The sequence below is a fragment of the Pseudochaenichthys georgianus genome, chromosome 15 (genome assembly GCF_902827115.2).
Source record: "Pseudochaenichthys georgianus chromosome 15, fPseGeo1.2, whole genome shotgun sequence".
NCBI lineage: Eukaryota > Metazoa > Chordata > Actinopteri > Perciformes > Channichthyidae > Pseudochaenichthys > Pseudochaenichthys georgianus.
Window position 1 is genome coordinate 18,081,236 of NC_047517.1, and position 20,429 is coordinate 18,101,664.

The 20,429-nt window shown below is 42.8% G+C and overlaps 1 protein-coding gene across 2 annotated transcripts; it reads left to right on the forward strand.

The window, feature by feature from the left end:
* ism1 (isthmin 1) lies at positions 1-16,624 on the forward strand. Of its 2 annotated transcripts, none has more exons than XM_034101053.2 (6): positions 1-875; positions 6,065-6,283; positions 7,221-7,488; positions 9,542-9,685; positions 13,826-13,915; positions 15,689-16,624. In XM_034101053.2, the coding sequence occupies exons 1-6, from the start codon at positions 738-740 to the stop codon at positions 16,204-16,206; spliced, it is 1,377 nt and encodes a 458-aa protein (XP_033956944.1). In that variant the 5' UTR covers positions 1-737; the 3' UTR covers positions 16,207-16,624. The 2 variants fall into 2 exon arrangements, with proteins under 2 accessions (XP_033956944.1, XP_033956945.1); XM_034101054.2 differs by having other exon boundaries at positions 6,068-6,283.
* Positions 16,625-20,429: the final 3,805 nt, after the last annotated feature.

Here is a 20,429-nt window from a genome sequence, read left to right on the forward strand (position 1 = left end):
GTTTGCTATGGTTTGACTTTTTTCCTCCAACAGGACTCGTTAGAGACGCACGCCAGCCCGTGTCTTCATTTAGGTTGGCTCCATCCGCAGCATAATGAATGAATGCTGTTTCTGAAGAGGACAGAACTCCACCTAACTGGGAAGATATATTTAACTACCTGCACTGTTTTCTCTAAAGGTAGTGTCGTCGAATAACATAGGAAAGCGCACAATGAGGACACATCAAGAAATGCGCAAAGTGGCTGGAGAGGAAGTGAGGAAAAGTGAAGTGTGAGGCTGAGAATGTGGCGGGGACACCACGGGGCAACTGGGCTGCAAGTTTCCTGAGCTTTGGAGATCTGACGAGGGAGCAACAAGAGGGGAACGTGTTAGTGCTGCGCGCAGGACCAGCCCTGCAGTAGCCTACTCCTGGCATATAAGTGCAATACCTTATACTATATTTAGATGAAAGTATAGGAACAATCAGTAAAAGCAGATCAATCTTGATTCAAGACAAGTTTAAAATCCAACTGGATCAAAATTAGTCTTCAATATACTACTTCCAGAAGTATTCGACTGCCCCCTCCTCCGAACCTTTTCCCTTCAATTTTGCAATTCTGATTCCCGAAGTGGCTCCGAAGTGGTGTTGCGGCTCCTCGTCCCCGGCGGATCCGGAGATTGGGGTCTCTGCACCGGGAGGAGGCGGAGTGGGAGCTCCGGCCACACCGCAGGCTCCTAAGAGCGGCCGCGTCAAAAGGATGGTGCGTCTGGCGGCGGAACTGCTGCTCCTCCTGGGACTACTTCTCCTCACCTTGCACATCACGGTACTGCGGAGCAGCCCGCTGCCACAGGGAAACGAGACTCTGAGCCTGGATCAGGACACAGCACTTACAGAGGTGAGGAAAACTGATAGTGTAGGCCTAGTGCTTAGATGGAAGATTTCTTTAGGGGATTTTGATAAAAAAAGAGGATATCCAAGGGGGCTCATTGGGTCACAGATGGGTTTGATAAAGGCGCATTGGAGCCCAGGTAAACTATAGCCTCCATTCCCCGGGAACTATACGTGAGTCTCTTGTTGACATAGCCTACATACGATTGTGGTCTCCCTGGGGTGTCCCCCGGGAATGGCAGGGAGCCAGCAGAGGGATGGGAGATGAGGCAGGGTCAGAGATCAGCCCCCTGCTCCAGACGCACCTCCCTTTAGTTGTGGGTTAAATGCTAGCTGCAGGCCCTTCTCTGTCATCATGGGCTCATCACTGTCATCCACGCTTTCAGTTGATGAGGTCAGAGCTGAACCCCTCAGGGTGCCCATCCAATATGCCCCACTGGAGGAGAGTCTGCCATCAGACTGACTTCTGCCCTGATCCAGATCAAGCCTTGAGTCCTGTTTGTTTCCTTTGAGCCTGCAATACTAACATATATTGACACAGCCAAATATGCAGATCAGATATTAATGCCCAATGTAAAGGAAAAGCTATGAAATAGAATGATATATATAAATAAAGTAACATATTTTTTACTTGATTTAGTTGTGGTCCAGTTTAGAACGTGCCACAACAACATTTCACAAGGGACACATTTGTCAGCATGACACCACTTAAGACAGGTTTAACAGTTTAACTGCCATTTTAAACATCAGCTTAAAGCACAGACTCCAGCAGAGCCTCAAATCCTGACTCGAGGGTTAAGTCAGGTCTGGGATCAACAGGATTTTTTAGAGAGTGTTTAGCATCCCTCAGCTGCCTTTGATGTATATTTAGCATGCTACTGAAATACTTTCGTCAAGTCCCGGTGATAAATGGGTATTTATGCCCTTCATACATTCTATATTTTAGGGCTGGTGGAAATGAATGGAAAGAATTTTGACTTTAACAGAGGATGATGAGGGTAATTTCTCTTATCTTCACTATCACTGTAGACCTGCCTGCCTATATGCAAGAGCAAGCCTGTGTTCTGTTGGATATTAGGGCATGCAAAGCTGAAGAAATGTCCCAGGAATTTGTGGAATATTTGTCACAGGATGAGGAAAGTTTCTCCTGGGGAATTGGTGCAACAAATACTTTCCCATTTGTCACTCGTTTACATTTACAAAGACATTCTGGCTTGTGATAAAAGGGCCCAACACTGCAACACATGCCCCATGTTGAGGAAAGCTGAATGTGTTTTTATTTTATTTTGCAAATTAATGCTCCCACTTTGTGCAGATATGCTTCACTGGTCTGCCACTGAAGACGATGATGTCATCTTTCAGCCGGGCTTGTCACGGGCCAGGGGGTGTATTGTCATTCCAAGGTGTCATATTTAAAATGCCATTCACAAAAACACAAATGACAGGATGCGGCTCCATGCACCTGTAGTGGGGACAGGAAATGATTTGGTCCACGGCACATCATCATCATCACTGACCCAAGAAGGCAGTTTCATCCACAGTGGGGGTATCATTATATATTTAACAAAACAGTATTTTTGTATCTGCTTTTGAGCATATTTTCTTCTTTTGTATACGTATTGAAACAGTTTAAATCTGAGCTCCTCTCTGGCATGTACCATCTCAGTTTGATTCAGTACATAAACACGAACGTAATCCCAGAGTGAGTCGTGTGACAGAGGAAGGATAGTTTTCTCTTCCACCTAGATGAGTGTAGTGTTGAAAAGCATCTGGCACAATGTGCACTGCCTTCATTTCCTGCCAGCCTCCCAGGGGGAAGGACCCCTGAGTTGCTCCCAATTGAAAATGGAGTCATGCCTCTTTAAGCAGCCCTCACAAAGTGAAAAAAGGGGAAGCGGGAAAAGAAGAGGAGATACTGTGAGGAAGGGAGAGGGGGTGGCTTGTGTGTGCAAGTGTTCATTCATGGCTTTTGAGAGTGGGGGGTGACATCCTGGGAGGCCCCAGATGAACTGAGGAATGGTGTGTCACTTTTGATCTCCAAATTAAAGCACGTTCCTCGTTGAGGGAGATCTCAGTTGAGTGATAGGGACTGCAGAGCAGCCCGCCATCAAAGGGCAACTAATTTTTTCACATTCATATGGGTAACTCCTGTGCACTGTTTGAGTCCGGGCCGTATCATTACGTTGTGTTAAAAGGCTCTGCTGAGATTCACTTGGAAAAGATTATCAGGAATTTACACAACTGATACACAACGGCCATTTCTGTCCGATGACTAATTCCTATGTTGTTCAGTCTTTCCATCATTTCCAAATATGCTAATTCTCCTGAATCTTATTTCTGAAAAACTGATTGAGACAGAACAAAAATCAGTTATTAGGACAATAAAAATGTCATTTTTGTGCTTCGATTTTCCCCCTTTCTGTCTTAATTATCACCGTTTTCAGCTATTCAATCTACCAATGTTCCTATTAGGAATTTCACTCAAGGCTTTTATCAACAGGATTTTACTTAAGGACTATATTTAGAACTTGTAGCACTTCTTATTCCCTATTTTTGTATAAAACAATAGCAATCCTCTCATATTAACAATTCTTACACTCCCTTCTGCAAGAAGAATCAGAAATAAAACCGTATTAGTGTTAAACTACTAATATTTGCCAATAAACTGATAAACAATGTGTTTACAAGCACTCAGCGAAGCATCACCTTAAGTGTTGCTCTGGGATTTATCAGAATGCTTACAAATATGACTTTAAACAAACCAAATTTGTGTCAGGATTTAAAATCCGCCTAATGTGTAAAACAGCATAATATGACAACAGAAAATCCAGACAGGATTCAACCGGATTATGAGGGATTAATATACCTGCAAACACTGCGACTGGGTTTCAAGTCACAACACTTTGTGTATTCTGACACATTTGTGGTGGCATCTGCTTTCTTTTCATAAACCAACTCGTGCAGAACGTAGCAAATCTTCACTCAACAACAACTTTTGGGAAAACAAAGGAAATTGTCCTTCGTCAGTGGCTGTGAAATCCCTGTTCTATTATCAGCATCATTAAACATGAAGAGCAACTTGTGTGGTCTGCAGCTGATATCCAAAATATGATCCACCAAAAGGAAATCAACCACACCTGTTTGGTGTCTTTTCAATTGTGCGGATGTATTTACATTGTGATTGAACCTGTGAGTGTTGTCTGACACTCACAGTCTGATCTCAGTGGAGCTCTGTTACAGTGACTGAGTGACTTCTGAAGGCTGGGAACTTAAAAGACGGGGTTATCACGTGGGCATCTCAAAGCCTGAGTACTTGTGATAGAACCAGAGAGGGTCCTGTGATGTTCACATAAATGGTCAATATCAGATGCAAAAACGATTTAGTACGAATGTCTTTCTATACCGAGCATTCAGCCATAATCGTTTGGTTATGGAAAAGACACTTGTGGTTTGTATTGGGATATGCCATTTCAGAATCATTATCTTTAAATGTTATGATTTAAAACCTAAGTTCTCATAAAAACTCATCATCTTATCTAAAACTCTCTCTGGTCTATTTGGTGGCTACATACAAAGTGCATATCTTCCTGAGAGTTATGAGCAATGGTATAATCATTGTAATTATGACAGTAGCGCACATTAAGATATATGATGTGAACGTCTTTACATTTGTAGAAAAGCATCTGTGAGTCTAGAATCACTAAAAAGTCACAATGCCACAAGACTTTCTGTACAGACGCTGATCCCTCGGCGGTTGAATAAAAGTTAGTTGTACATTTATAATCCTTCCTCCCTTGCTGTGTGGCTCCATTTACAGCATCTATATTGTCCCAGAGTGCACCTTGGCTGGACACAAAACAGCTCCACTGGGGGCTTTTATGCCCACCACAATGTGGCTGAGCTGACACTTTGTCTGTGACTGGCCACCGCAACACTACAGCACTGCTGCCGTATTCTTAGGCCTCAGCCCAGCCACAAAAACACTAAGAAAAAAGTGTGAAAAAAAAGAAAACAAGGAAACATGATTGATGGCTTTCTTTGATCTTTTTTTCTGCCACCCGAGAACGGGTGATTGCCGACTACTTATGGCCGTCTGTCCAATTGAGGAATAATTGTTCCTTCTGTGCATACCTGACAGGGGCCATATGTCCTCAACTGTCCTTTGGGGATGAATTTACAACCCCCTTGTCACAAGACCAAATGTTTTTCTGGCAGATGTAATTATTTTGTAATGTTTGCTTAGGTTTCCCTGTTTGGCCACAGTGCAGGAAACCCATCAGTCTTTCATGCTTGTTTCTCCCAGGCAGCACCAGGACATGATATAAATGTCCACATCATATAACTACCGTAAAGCTGGAGAAATCTCTCTCAGTTAAAAAAGGAAAAATATACAGTCTAATTGTGACGTTGGCTCTGAATGCAGGCTCTAGACACTTTGTATTTTGATGGAAGCAGACAGACTCAGTGATGCTTGTTCCACTGTTTCAGTGGCTCCTTATTTCTGGGCTCCAGAGTCCACTGCCCACAGGATATATGACAGAGGTCATGGCTACATGAACCTCTGTCAACATCCCTCTAAAGTAGCTGAGGGTGATGCCTCTGGAGATGCCAAGTGACAGGTTCCCTACTCTAAACATTCCCACACAAGCATTTTCTATAAATACTTATATATTTTGATTGCACAAACATTAAAGGTCCCCTATTATAATGTTTTTCATTACTTTATTATAGGTCTCAGATATATACAAAACTTGTCTCTGAAGTGCTTGGCCTCGAAATACTAAACAGATCATGCATTGTACATCCCATATACCCTTCTGTTTCAGCCCTGTTTCATAAGTGCTGATTCTCTGTCTGCCCCTCTGCGAGATATTTGGTTAAAAAAACACAATGCTGCTCAAGGAGGAGATGCAGGTGATAAGGTGGGGGGGGGGGGGTGTTACCTTGGTTGGTGATTGGCTAATGGTTACACAAGCCAAAACATCGTTATGACATCATAAAGTGGCCAAAACCTGATCAGCTCTTTTTCATACAGGTTTTTATATGAATGGATCAGGACAACATAAGAGCTAATCTTTTTTCCTGAAACTTTCAGAATCTCTTTAAACATGTTGATGTATAAAAGACATGAAAAAGTGGATTTTGCATAATAGGTGACCTTTAATGTATTAATACAGTCTCCCTTTCTCTCCTTAGCAGAACAATATAAATGCAAAAAGCAGCTCTTCGGCCAAACTGGCTCCTGAAGACCGGAAGTCTGGAACAGAACACCGGTTGGCCCACCGGCCTGCCACCCTCCCCTGGGCACAGGGCACCAACGTGCACCGGGACAGCCCTGGAGCCTTCCTCCTAGACCTGCACAACTTCCCCGACCTCTCCAAAGCAGATATCAATGGCCAGAATCCCAACATACAGGTGACCATGTGTGTCTGTGCACCTGCTTTGATGCTTTCACTTAATCGTAAGACATGGCTACTCAACCACACAGGACAGGAAGAGCAAACAGGAAGGAGGGGGATCAGTTGGTGCACATCACTACCCCCTTTTTCTCTCCCTTCCTTCTCCCCCTTTCACACTTCCTGGCTCGTAGTGAAGCTTACACTGAGGTCTCACGTCCATCATAATGACAGCTGAAAAGCAGACACTAACCAGCAATGCCTCACTACTACTAACCCATGTGCAGGAAGACAGACGGCAGCTTATGTTAATATGTGGCAAGCCCCCTTACCCATAAAGTCCCTCAGAGGTGCAGATGGCCGATTAACCGCTGCCATGTTTAAATCATTCTCCTGTCTAATCCAGCGAGGGGTCTTTCCATTTCTGAGAGCATCACTGCTAAATCCGAGCACGAACAAAGTGTATTAACATCTCAAGATGTGGGAAGAGAGCGCAGCAACCAATTGAGCAAGGGCGTGAGGCTGTTGGAGATGGGGGGGAGGAGGAGGTGGGTGTCTTTGATCCTGGGATTCATCTGGCTTTCATGGTCTGGAGGAGGCTGAGTAGCCCTTTGAACTTTGTGTTTAGGTGGAGAGAGCCCATGAGGTGGGAGGGTGACTGTGGGGCAGGGGTGGTGGTCCCCCCTCATCTGGGAGGCACATGTGTGAGGACAGAAAGGGGGAGGGGGTAATATTGTGCATGGGGGTATCTGAAAGTGTCCCCCCACGGCAATGGATCGACCCAAAATGTATCAACATTTTCTTCTCAAAAATATTTAGTTTGAGGTACTCTTTGGACACAATTCACAATAATTCAAAGGTCTTTTCCTGATTTATTTTTTTAACAAAACAAGTAACTTATTTGATGACTTTGTGTTTAATATCCACTTGAAATCTACTTCTGTTCTTTAACACAGGTGACCATTGAAGTGGTGGATGCACTGGAGGGCCATGAGCCAGAGAAAGGCCTCCGTAAGGAGAGCAAACCAAACTGGGCTTCTCCAAACTGGAGAAACTGGTGGCCTCGCTCTTCTTCACCCTCCTCCTCTTCCACCACCCATCAGACGGAGGAGAAAGATCTCACCTACGGGAGCGACCGTGAGGACAGCAACTTCCTCAGGCCACCTGCAGACTGGGACAGGAGAGGAGGAGCCGGGGGTGGAAGCAAAGCTCAAACTGAATATGGTGAGAATGATTTGAAGGTGCAAGGAAATGAGTGCGCAATGCACGTGGCAGAATATTTAGCGGGTCCATAGGCTCTTATTTGAGCAGATGGCCCTGGTCTGATGTGGAATCTGTAATTTGCAGATTAGCTGATTTATGCTGTCCCCATAATAAGTGCAGTCATCCCAGACGAGCCTTTGGGAGCCCCTGATTGAAGCCTTTAACACTTTTTTATGAGATGTGGTGCAGAGTTAGCTACATGACACAGTTTAAACGCCTTTGCTACATCAAAGTTCAGCAGGAGGAATGGGGCCAGAAGATCCGTTAGGGCTGCCACACCATCCTCACAACACTCTCCAAAAGTAACCCCACTGATAAATATGCTGGGGAAGAATTTACACTCACCGTCGTACTGTATGCGTCAGGCCCGTGTCGAAGCATGCCCAAACCAACATGGTCGAACAGGAATGCGTATGCTTTGGAAAATGTCATTTTATCAACTTGCACTTGCACTACAGCGGTTAGGGAGGCGATTTTATAATCTTTTCCTTTCTAACCATAGCCCATGTTTAATGTTTCTGTCTTATTGCTGTGGTAAGATCTCATTCATCATTTATATCATACCACACAATGGACAGGACATTTTTATCATGATGTTGGTCCTGGTTTTAACCCTAATAATCATTACTCTGCAAGCAAGGGTCATCCATCACAAGCCATTGGTATTCAATTCAGTCCTATCTCCAGGCTGGGGGACTATTATTATTACCTTTTTATTTACCTAAATTATGAACCATCCAGATCTCTCAGGTCTTCAGGGACTGGTCAGCTTTCTGTCCCCAGAGTCAGAACTAAACATGGTAAAGCAGCGTTCAGTTATTATGCTCCAAATATCTGGAACAAACTCCCAGAAACCTGCAGGTCCGCTGCAACTCTGACTACTTTTAAATCCAGGCTGAAGACTTTTCTTTTTGTCGCTGCTTTTAATTGCGGGACGGAAATGTTCGGATTTCCAAAGGGAGGTTCTGTGAATAAATAAAAAATCAAGAACCGAATTAATTGAACTATTCATATCTTAGACTGCACTGTAACTTTTATCTTTTAATGTTTATTTTATTAGCTTTTCTTTTTAATGACTGATTTTAAATGCCATTTTCTTAATGTTTTTCATTTTTTGTTTTTGTTTTAATGTTTCTTTTATTATCTTTTACTGTTTTTAAATGCCTTTATCTGAATGTCTTTCATTTTTGTAAAGCACCTTGAATTGCCTGGTGCTGAAAGGTGCTATATAAATAAACTTGCCTTGCCTTGCCTTGCCTTTTCTAAATTGTGACTTTTGTCCTAGCTGCCTCATGCTCATTGGACGGATAGACTATGTAAGTGGGAGGGGCTCAGCGCTAGATGACTATCTGGCCTTTATTCATACAAAATGCTCATAATGAGGGGCAGATGGCAGCGGGGGGTGTATAGGAAGGTTTGGACCCCGGCCAGAAATACTTCCATCCCAGCATGCCCACATTAATTCTCCTCATTGATAAAGTGCTGCTTTCAAGATGTGTGTGTTGTGTGTGTTTGCGTGTGGTAGTGACCGTAGAGTCTCGTGTAACTGTTTCCATGTATACCCATTACAGTGATCTGCTCAATGATAATTGGAGTTAAAGAGGATTTCTTGCCATTTCACTTCCCATTTTCCAACCAATGAATCACAGAGCAACTGAATGGTGTATGATGCTGCCAATGTGTCAAGGATACTTAGAAAAAGTCTATTTGTGGACTCCCTGCTGGATCCCCTGTAGCTTTGTTGGAATTCCTGACTGTTACTTCACTGACTGAAGACACATAGTGTGCCCTATGCCATGTACAGCATAGCGCATGTGTGCTGCTGTGTGTGTGTAGGCTTGCGTAGTATCTGCTTTGAGGGCTGAAGTCAAAGAGAACTTTGAGCTCCCCCACTTCCCCTTTCATGTCCTCCCCCCACTTATTATTAGTGAGGCATGCTAACAGGCCTGAGTAAGTTCAGCATGTGGCCTGCATCAGAGCTAAATATCTCTCTCTTTCTTTCTCTTGAATCCAGACTATATGGACGGAGAGGGGGACTGGAGTGACTGGACTGCCTGCAGCGTCACCTGTGGGAACGGCAACCAGAAGAGAACCAGGTCATGTGGTTATGCCTGCACAGCCACTGAGTCAAGAACTTGTGATATGCCCAACTGCCCAGGTACAACCCTGTCTCCTAAAAATTACGTTCCCACAGAACTAAACTGCATTCTCAATTACGTTTAGCTAGAAACGTATTTACTCCCACGTTACGTTTGTTATGAACGTATCTCAAATACGTTTATTTTCTACATATCTTCTAGAAACATGTTTTCTCCCAGGTTACGTTCCTTATGAACGTATCTGAAATACGTTTATTTTCTACATATCTTTGCCATTTATTGTCTTGCTTATAATAATGATAATAGTCATTTATAAATATCATTTTAGAGCACACCTTTGAAATCGACAATCGGGCTCGATATATGGTTAAATTAAAATCAGTAGGCGAGGCTGTAATTTCGCCAGCTGTTACTCTCATGTGCGAGGCAGAACATAATAGTTTTAACATGACAAAAAGCTGCTGTGTCGTTTATTGCACCTCAAACATTAAAACAAATCCAGAGTTACGTGTTTCTGTACTTCCTCTAAGAAGAAAGGACAGTAACAGAAGATCTCTGTGGCTTCAGGCTTGATCGCCGTTCAAATGACAGCGTTGGTTTCCCCAAAAGTGGGCGGGGCTGTAAAGTGAAGTAGATTTTACTGTCATCTATTATTCAAAACCATTCTATTTATTCTAACGTATTACATGCCAGTGTTTTATCTTTTTATTTATTTGTTTTTATTTTAAATCGTATAATGTCGGACTTTTTTTGTCGTCTTTGAGGAAAAGAAATGGGGTTTAGAGATTCAAAATACTGAAATCTGTATTTTTTAAAATCTCTTCCTTCTAATTTGTTATTCTTTTCTAAATAACACACTGTTATTTACTCAACAATAGCACACAATTATCCTTGTTTTTATTTATTCGTTTAATTCTATAATCTTGGGCATTTTAGCATGCTTTTTAGCCGTAAATAAAGTCACCAGAAACAGACGGGACATTTCTAGATTTAGGATGGCCCAAGACACTACACTACCCATAATCCCCAGCTATCGTTTGGGACTACAGTCCCGTTGACAAACCCCGTGATGTTGCGCCAAGGTTACGCCGAGCGTCAAGCTCTTTGAAATGGAACGAAACCTATTCAAAACTGGACTCGAACGCCCCACCAGAACTACACATGCTGGCTATTGTGTTTCGCAACATGTTCTCTATGGCACGTCTCTACTGGGAATTGTAGTTTTAAAAGACGTTTTTTCCCAAATGTAGAAGTTGACAGTATTAAACTGTGTACAGCCCTGGAGGTTTAGGCGATAGGAAACACATTGGTGTGTACACATTTAAACATGTAATTACTAAATGGGTGAAAATCGCTTGTATCCATAATGGGCAGCATTAATATATACCCACACGACAGCTCATTGTTACTTTGTTATTCTACTCCACTACAATTCAGAGGTTAACCTGGTATTTTTACTCCACTACATTTAGTTTAGTTACTTTGCAGATTCTGATTAATGATGTGGAATATAAACAACCCTTAAAGCAGACTTTAGTTACACCTGAGTACAATTCAGGTAAGGTGATTGTCAAGTGCCAACAATCAGGAGAGATATTTGATAGTTGGTGCTTGAGAAGACTAAACATTTATCTGCAGATCTTTATAAAGTATATTCATTACTCGTTATTCTCTACTAATAGTTAATTAAAAACTGTATAATGGCTATTTTGCATATCCCTTTCAAGATTTCAAGGTTTTCTAAGGTGTATTGATCTTATACACAACTTGGGTCGCAGGTTCCTCAACAGACATCTATCAATATGTGTGTACTGTATACCTCCACCATTAAACTGTCATATTCTGCACATTTCTTATTCTATCTACACACATAAGAGTATAATTAATGTGTATAATATCATTTAAAATAAGTGTTTCAACATAGTTAACATTGCAGGAAAGCAATATTTTAGACGTTAAGTACTTTGTCAGGCTTAATATTCATCTGTAGATAGATACCCCCAGAGCTTTTTTCTTGTTTAAAAGAAGACCTTAACCTAAAGTATTTTTTAATGTGTTAATAAAGGTTAATTCGTTTTTCTGTTTTGCACATCCTCCTATTAATATCTTTGAACATCCAGCACTAAACTGTTTTATTGTAGAGATCACTTAGTATCTTCTTGACTTTTTATATTCTATATTTCTATCATTGACCTTCTACTTTCCCCCTATGAAAGTATGTACTCTTAATATTGTTTTGATCAAATAAGATTATTCAACAAAAATAATTCAATAACATGCTTTAACCACTAGGCGGTGCACACAAGGTACACACAGCATACTAATAATAACTTTGTATTATTAGTGTAGACACTTATGTATAACATCTGAAGATGTGTAATTTTATTCATGTTTTTACATAATTTTACAGGATATTGCTATACTATTTCTCTTGTTTTACTTCTTCACATTAATATCTGATTTGTAAAACATCACAGACAGAAAGGCATAGGCTATCCTTCATTTAATAGTAAGCTATTGAAATTGTGATTCCATAGATGTGTCTCCCATCACCCAAATCCCCTGACTATTCTCTCAACTCAGTATTTAGATTCTTATATTCAAAGAAAATCAGTAATATCTTTAAAAACTACAAGTCCTTTTTTATCAGCTGTGCACCGTTATGGTGTAAATATAACCAATATACCAATTGGATCAAATATAAAAGTCAGCCGAATTACTATTGATACTGCAAGGAGACGTATTTTGTGAAAAGAAATTGAAGATGTTGTTTAATTGTTGATATATTTATGATCCACGTCAAGTATTCAGTTTTGGCACCAGTTCTCCTGTTTGTCTCTCTCTATAAATAAAGAATTACGGCAGATGTGTAATATTTAATGCAGCCGAACCGTGTATTACAATGCCGTTATGTGATGACTTCCAAAGAGAAAAGCAAGCACACTCTGAATTAGGTATTATTTTATTTTTCGTTGTCGGATATCATATCTCCATATAATATCAACACCATATCCCAGCGTGCATTGCGGCTAAAACATCCAATCAACAAGCTTCAAGCTGAGGATCTTGGGTAATCAGTTTAGTGGGTTTGTGGTGTGTATCGCTCAAAATGTCCCGTCTGTTTCCGGTGACTTTATTTACGGCTAAAAAGCCCAAGATTATAGAATTAAATGAATAAATAAAAACAAGGATAATTGTGTGTTATTGTTGAGTAAATAACAGTGTGTTATTTAGAAAAGAATAATAAATTAGAAGGAAAAGATTTGAAAAAATACAGATTTCAGTATTTTGAGGCTCTGAGCCCCATTTCTTTTCCTCACAGACGGAAAAAAAGTCAGACATTATACGATTTAAAATAAAAACAAATAAATAAAAGATAAAACACTGGCATGTAATTTACGTTAGAATAAATAGAATGGTTTTGAATAATAGATGAGAGTAAATCTACTTCACTTTACAGCCCCGCCCACTTTTGGGGAAACCAGCGCTGTCATTTGAACGGCGATCAAGCCTGAAGTCACAGAGCTCTTCTGTTCTGATACTGTCCTTTCTTCTTAGAGGAAGTACAGAAACACGTAACTCTGGATTTGTTTTAATGTTTGAGGTGCAATAAACGACACAGCAGCTTTTTGGCATGTTAAAACTATTATGTTCTGCCTCGCTCATGAGAGTAACAGCTAGCGAAATGACAGCCTCGCCTACTGATTTTTAATTTAACTATATATCGAGCCCGATTGTCGATTTCAAAGGTGTGCTCTAAAATGATATTTATAAATAACGAATTATCATTATTATAAGCAAGACAATAAATGGCAAAGATATGTAGAAAATAAACGTATTTAAGTTACATTCATAACTAACGTAACGTGGAAGAAAATATGCTTCTAGAAGATATGTAGAAAATAAACGTATTTGAAATACGTTCATAACAAACGTAACGTGGGAGAAAATACGTTTCTAGAAGATATGTAGAAAATAAACGTATTTGAGATACGTTCATAACTAACGTAACGTGGGAGAAAATACGTTTCTAGCTAAACGTAATTGAGAATGCAGTTTAGTTCTGTGGGAACGTAATTTTTAGGAGACAGGGTTGCCAGGTAAAGAACACATTATTGGATATTGGAGTATATTTTGTAAGTGCTCAAGTTGATTTCTTCTATGGATCCATTTTGATGGTGTTTTCATCTCTCTAAAAGGTATTGAAGATGCCTTCAAGACAGCAGCTACTGAAGTGAGCCTGTTAGCTGGAACCGATGAGTTCAATGCCACGGAGCTCTTTGGCGTTGGTAAGATTCTGCCTACTCTTGTCCTAGCAGACTTTCCGTAACTTAAATGTTCTTACATTATCAAAGTTGATTCATCCATCTGGCAGCAGCGCTCCTGCACACACTTACTGGGCGGAGATGAAAATAGGCGCGTTCACACCGCAGTACTTTTCCCACTTTAGTTCCGATATAGTTCCGAAAATATCACGTTCACTCCAAAAAGAGCCGGAACTAAAATTAGTTCATGAGAACCTTTTTACCCTCTTTTCCGTCCCTGCTAGAGAGCAGGTACTTTCGTGGGAGAAAAAGGTTCCTATGTCTGATTGGCTGGGCGAAATACAAACCACGCCCCGTAAAACTCCCAAAAAAGTGTTGTGAAGCCGCCATTTTATTATCCTCGCATTAGCATTATTAGCATTAGCATTAGCCCAGTGCACAAACGCAGAGAGACTAACTTATGGCAACACAAAAGAAAACATGGGAGCGGTGGAGATGAGGAGGTGTCTCTGAAGCATACTTGCCAACCCTCCCGATTTCATAGCCCTCTCCCGGTTTCCTCCCGGGGTCATATTTCTCCCGATTTCTGACAAAATCAGATTTACTCAGGACTGTTTCCACTCGGACTTTAATACAGCTACACCATTGTTTGGTTTCCATGGTAGCGCCTCTCTTTAGTCACAGAAAACAGAACAAGAAGCGACAACTCTACCCTCTGCTCACTCCTTTTCTGGTTTTGAAATGCTCCCGATTTCTGAGGTCTCAAGGTTGGCAAGTATGCTCTAAAGGCTTTAGTAGAAGCTGCTGGGAGTCCCAGCAGCTTCTACTGAAGCCAGTCCCCAACTCCGGGGACTTCCGGCCGGGGACTTCGGGTGGCAGTATACGCCGTGAATTTGTTTGCGGCCTGCCAGTAAACCCAAAGCAGAAGAAGAAGAAGTGACGTCAGCGGCTTCATTTGCCTAATCCTCCCCCAGGGACTTATTCCGGTGTGAACGCGATCTGTACTTATGGCGTATTTCCACTGCAGCGGGTAGCCCCGTTTAAGCGTCCTTAATCGTCCTCAAGCGGCCAGGCCAGTTTTTGGTGGCCTTTCCATATAGCGTAGCACCGGCTAGCGGGTACTTTTTCCCTCTTTTTCCGGCCCCATAAAATCGTGGTTCTATCAGGCCAGGGCCAGGGCTGAACTAGTGACGTCAACACTCTTGATTGCTGATTGGTCAGAGAGAATCGTCACAAGATCGCATGCGAGATCATCCCTAGCGTTGCATATATATCTAGAAGCAAGCTTGCAGCATTTTTAATGATCGCTTCCACATCCTCCATTGTTGTGTGTGTTTTGTGAGTTGTGTCGCATTGAAGATGACGCCACTGCAGTTTTACCCAGCGTCGCTCCGCCCAAAAAGCCCGCCAATGTCACCTACACTGCGTTGCTACCCCAGGTCCTAAACTGTAATGGAAATGCGCCACGGCCTCGGGCGGCCAGCGAGGCAGCCCGAGGCCTGAGCGAGGATGCTTAGAGACGCTTAAACGGGGCTACCCCGCTGCAGTGGAAATGTGCCATTAGTAAACTAAAGAGTTCTCATGAACTAAGTTCTGATGAACCTTTGTGGGAAAAGTACTGCGGTGTGAAAGCGCCTAATGAGCAGTAGGGCAGGAAGAGCAAAGTATGCCCATGCCCTCTTTTTCTTCTTTCTCGTAACCAACCCAGTGAAAACACACCTTTAAATATATCACCTTCTCACAGTTTCATTTTCTTAGGCTATGAAGGAGTATTTATAGTGTCTTCATTTCTTGCAGACACAGACAGTTGCGACCGATGGATGAACTGCAAGAGCGACTTCTTGAAGAAATACATGACCAAGGTGGCAAACGACCTTCCCAGCTGCCCTTGCTCTTACCCCACTGAGGTGGCGTACAGCACCGCCGCCGTACACGATGTTCCCACGCAGCGAGATTTCCGCTGGAAAGATGCCAGCGGGCCAAAAGAGAAGCTGGAGATCTACAAGCCCACGGCCCGTTACTGCATCCGCTCCATGCTAACACTGGAGTCCACCACGCTGGCCGCTCAGCACTGTTGCTACGACGACAACATGAAGCTCATCACTCGCGGCAAAGGAGCCGGCAGTCCCAACCTCATCAGCACAGAGTTCTCAGCTGACCTGCACTACAAGGTGGACATCCTGCCCTGGATCATCTGCAAAGGAGACTGGAGCCGCTACAACCAAGCCAGGCCGCCAAACAATGGGCATAACTGTCCCGACAACCCTCAAGATGACGACTACTACAAACAGTTTGAAGAAGCAACGGAATTCTAGCCGGCTGCGAAAATGTTCAACTAAACCTCAACAATGGTACCATTTTAGATCCAATAACACAAGAACTTTTAGGCTCTGAGGAACAAGACTTTTTTGAACAAAGAGGAAGGAAAATCATACAGTCAGAACACTTATTCGCTCACAAAGAACTTTTCTTGACTCCATCAAAACCAGTCAGACGACGTTGCTAGTTTTAGTTTTTTTTATACAAAATATGCCTCTGAAAAAAAGTATTTGCGTCACCAATAATAACTCTCACAGATCTGGTTAATAAAGGGAGAACCAAGCTTGTATTCTTAAAAAGGGAAAATTATTATTCCAGGAATGTTCGCTTAGATTGTGTCCATCTTCGTCTCCATAGATTGTTTATGTTTGGTGAATCTGAGAGAGGCCTGTGGTAATAGAATAATGAGATCCTTCAGGAATGTGTTGGGGGGGGGGGGGGGGGGTAGCAGAGAACAGGGTTATCTAATTTTCTCCCGGTTTGGCAACCACAATATCCAGGTTCCCATTGTAAACTTGTGAGTCTATTTAGCATGCACATTCTTTTCAAACCATACATTTACCACCATGTCCCTTGTGTCTCTGAGGCAGATCCTTATTGTAAAAAGCCTGCATTATTTTTGTAAAGTATTTATTAAGTTGTAGCTGTGTCTGAGTTGGGTGTATATGACTGTGGTTTCCGATTCACATATGTCTGAATGCTTACTTGAGACTCCTCTCTTGCTCAAACTGTGGCATCAATGTGAGTATTCATGCCTCAAGTAAGGATTAAACCGTAATTGAGCGTAAAGAATGTGTAAATTCAACTGTATGGAAGGATTTTTTGAGATATAAATCTTTAAATAAATTTGAAAAACCCAATGAATGTGTTGCTAGAAAAACAAATCTCTGCGTGTATGATCTTCATGGAAAATATCACTTGTAGCTTGTACATTAACACGATTCAAGGTTTAATCAGCTGCTATTGGGTTTCTCTCCTACTGTCGAAGGAAAATTCATCTGCATGAAAAATCTCATCGATCAAACTCCTCCACGGGCTTAAGCCAGTGCACAAGACTTCCATTAGTTCCATCCAGTGTGGCTCTGAGGCCAGGTCTTTTGATGGGATTGTGATATTTCTTAAGAGGGTGAGGAGGGTAATGTTCCCTTGAATGCGACTCAAATTCTTTGTCTTTGGCATGTATCCTCACATTCCTGGGTAATTTTTTTCAGTGTATCCACACACACACACACACACACACACACACACACACACACACACACACACACACACACACACACACACACACACACACACACACACACACACACACACACACACACACACACACACACACACACACACACACACACACACACACACACACACACACACACTGCTGCCTGTCGGTAGCAAGGACCTCTGACCATTCCCTCTCCGCTGAGTGCTGCAGTCATTGTCACACAGAGAAAGCCATTCATGGTGCCCTCATTCCTGCAGTCTTGTGTACGGCACAGCTGGCCGGGTGCAGGGCTTGTCTTTATAACGCAGCAGGCCCCAGCACGTTCCACACCCCAGAAGCACTGCTTGCAACCGCCTAGTCGCTTCCCTATTCATACAAAACTCCTCCATGCGCGTCTTTCGTTCCATTTATCTAAAAATCAGCCTTTTAGCAACAACCTGCACTCAAACCCTCACTGTAAATCACACAGATATGTTCTTTTAAAACGTAGATAAACTCTGTGATATCACTCAGTGTGTAAAGCTCTCTTTTTAAGTCCCTCTCTCCAGTAAAAGCATAGTTCAAGGCTAAGATTACAGTAACTGACGTGGATGGTTATCTTTGCGGACCGTCTGCAGCACAGGCCATGAAGATCAAAGCGAGGTGTTCGTCTATATTCTAAAGCATTAGGGCCAAGCTAAAATTGATGACATACCTCCACCACTCCCCCCCCCTTTCCCTCCGCCCATGGTATCTCTTCTCCAGACAGGTTCCACGTGTCTCGAGAGCAGGCAATTACTCATACACCGTCCTCACTTGTCATCTCCCTACTGTGCCATTGCGAAGGTAGGGATATAGATTCATTACAGTGTAATTTGGTGGGAACGTGTATGAGAGACTGTAGAGTCAGACAAGCGAGTGCAGAGAAAACTTGTTGGTTGTGGTGCGTCAGTGAGGCCTCGCTTTTGTGTTACTATTTCCGGGACTCTACTCTGGCATGTTTCAAAGGATGCAAAGCACCATATTAGTGGTATTTTGTCAAGGATCCCAAAGGGCTCATTAAGCATCACCAAGATATGATTGTTGGTATTTTGCCTCTATTTTTGTTATGAGAAGGAAATGATGTCCAATGTACTTGCGCAGTTTGAGATAGAGTTTGACGGGCCTGGCTGCAGGAAGTTAAAAAAAAAGCAGTGGAGGTGTTAAAGTGGGAATGAATGAAAGGAAAGCTCAGCTGAAAACATTCAAATAAAACAAGTCCAGGTGGTATTATTGTCCACACTGGAGCTCACTGTAGGGCTTCTAGGTAAGAAACCGCGGTGCATGGTGGCAATCAGGCATGTCTTGACTTTTGTTTTGTGGTGTGGTGCAGATGTGGCGGTGCCATTTTTAGCCTCTCTCTCTCTCTCACTTTCTTTCACCCGCTCCCTCGTGCTGACTCCTTTTTGGGTGGTGTAGCACAATGCAGGAAGTGTCTGGGCCGCAATACCGCAGGGCTCTTACTGCACGGCAAACCTAATTAAAAGGTTTTTCTTTGCTCTTCTAATCTGGAATAGCTGACCTGGACCTGGAGGTTGCTTATCTAACCACTCTGTCCCTCCCTCTTATTTTCAGTTCTTATTATACATCTATGCTCCCTCTCCACGTTCACCCCCAACGTCATATTGGTAAAACTGGGATGGGGCTGCTGGCGATCTGCCTGCCATAGGCACGCACCTTTGCACATTGAGACAGGGGAGGAGTGGATTTTTGCAGCAGAGGGGTGCACAGCTGAACAAACGGGTCAAGTAGCTGTGAAGCATCTGAGAAGGCAGGGTGTCTTAAATCGCTGAGATACTCTCACAAAGCGCATAACTCTAATCCACTTTGACCATGCAATTAACTTCCCCTTAATTATCACCTGTCCATGGCTCGTTTCTTCTACACCAGTTGAAATAAAAGCTAAAATAACACACATCCGCTAATATATCCACACGCAAAGCTGTGGTGTGGACAAACAAATGAGGACAAACGGAGGGGGGGAATTCAAATCTGCTTGGCCCCCTCATAAAAGAGTTATTATATTCAGTCATGATTTAAATTGAGCTATGACTAATATGTACCACCACATTGTATATGCTCATGTGTCCCCAGAAGTAAATCAGTTTCACTCAAATGCATTGTCTCAAGGTGAGAGATTTCTGAGTTCTGAATCTTCTTGCTCGGTTTGGCAAAGTCAGCCCCACCCATACACTGTTTTGCTTATTTACCCTTAGTGTGTTGTTGACACTGACACTGTAACGTGTAGAGAGGGATTGTTTGCGCTTCTGTGGTGAGGGAGGGGGGTAGAGGGGATCAGAACAACATGGAAGCTGCATAGTCGTGATTCAGTGCGACAGCAGGCCTGGCGGGCGAGGCTGCTGCCTTTGATCTTTATTAGCTCCACCGTCTGTTTTGCATTTAAGAGCCTTGCTGAGCGCGAGGCATTGGATACACCTTGAATGGTTCAGGACCCCGTCCCTTTTTCAAAGACCCAGGATCCTTTTTCAAAGCTGAGGGGATCGGGGACAGAGAGGGATGATGTTTGAAGGAGAAGGTTCTGCACTGAATGGGGCAGAGGGTCTCCCAGCAACGCAGATTAGCCCTGATGAAAAGAGAGGGCTCTGTAATAACACATGATCAAGCTAATGGAGGATGGCGTGAGTGTGGGTGAGGGGCAAGGTAACCTACCCTTTTTTTTTTTTTTTTAGATCAGGAGCAACCCAGGGGTCAGGGGGCTGTGGAACAAAAACAAACATGTGCAGCAGCAACCCTATCATCCCTCTGCTGCTGCTCCTGACCGGTCAGATACATTTTGCAGGTCAGTGATGTCAACCGACTGTGACATCTTACACCTGAGAGGCAAAGCGGCATCATCACGTGGTCCTTTCCCAAAACCAGGCATGGAGCACTGACAGGGAGGCATCTCTCCCTCTTCAAACGGTGCATATATTTATCTTCTTGAACATCTCTATTGCACATTCCTCGCAGACACTAGTG

Bases quoted from the DNA above. Each gene is read 5' to 3' on its own strand.
- ism1 (XM_034101053.2), top strand. From the start codon at position 738: ATGGTGCGTCTGGCGGCGGAACTGCTGCTCCTCCTGGGACTACTTCTC. The intron at 876-6,064 runs GTGAGGAAAACT...TTCTCTCCTTAG, and splicing joins AGGACACAGCACTTACAGAG to CAGAACAATATAAATGCAAA. The intron at 6,284-7,220 runs GTGACCATGTGT...TCTTTAACACAG, and splicing joins GCCAGAATCCCAACATACAG to GTGACCATTGAAGTGGTGGA.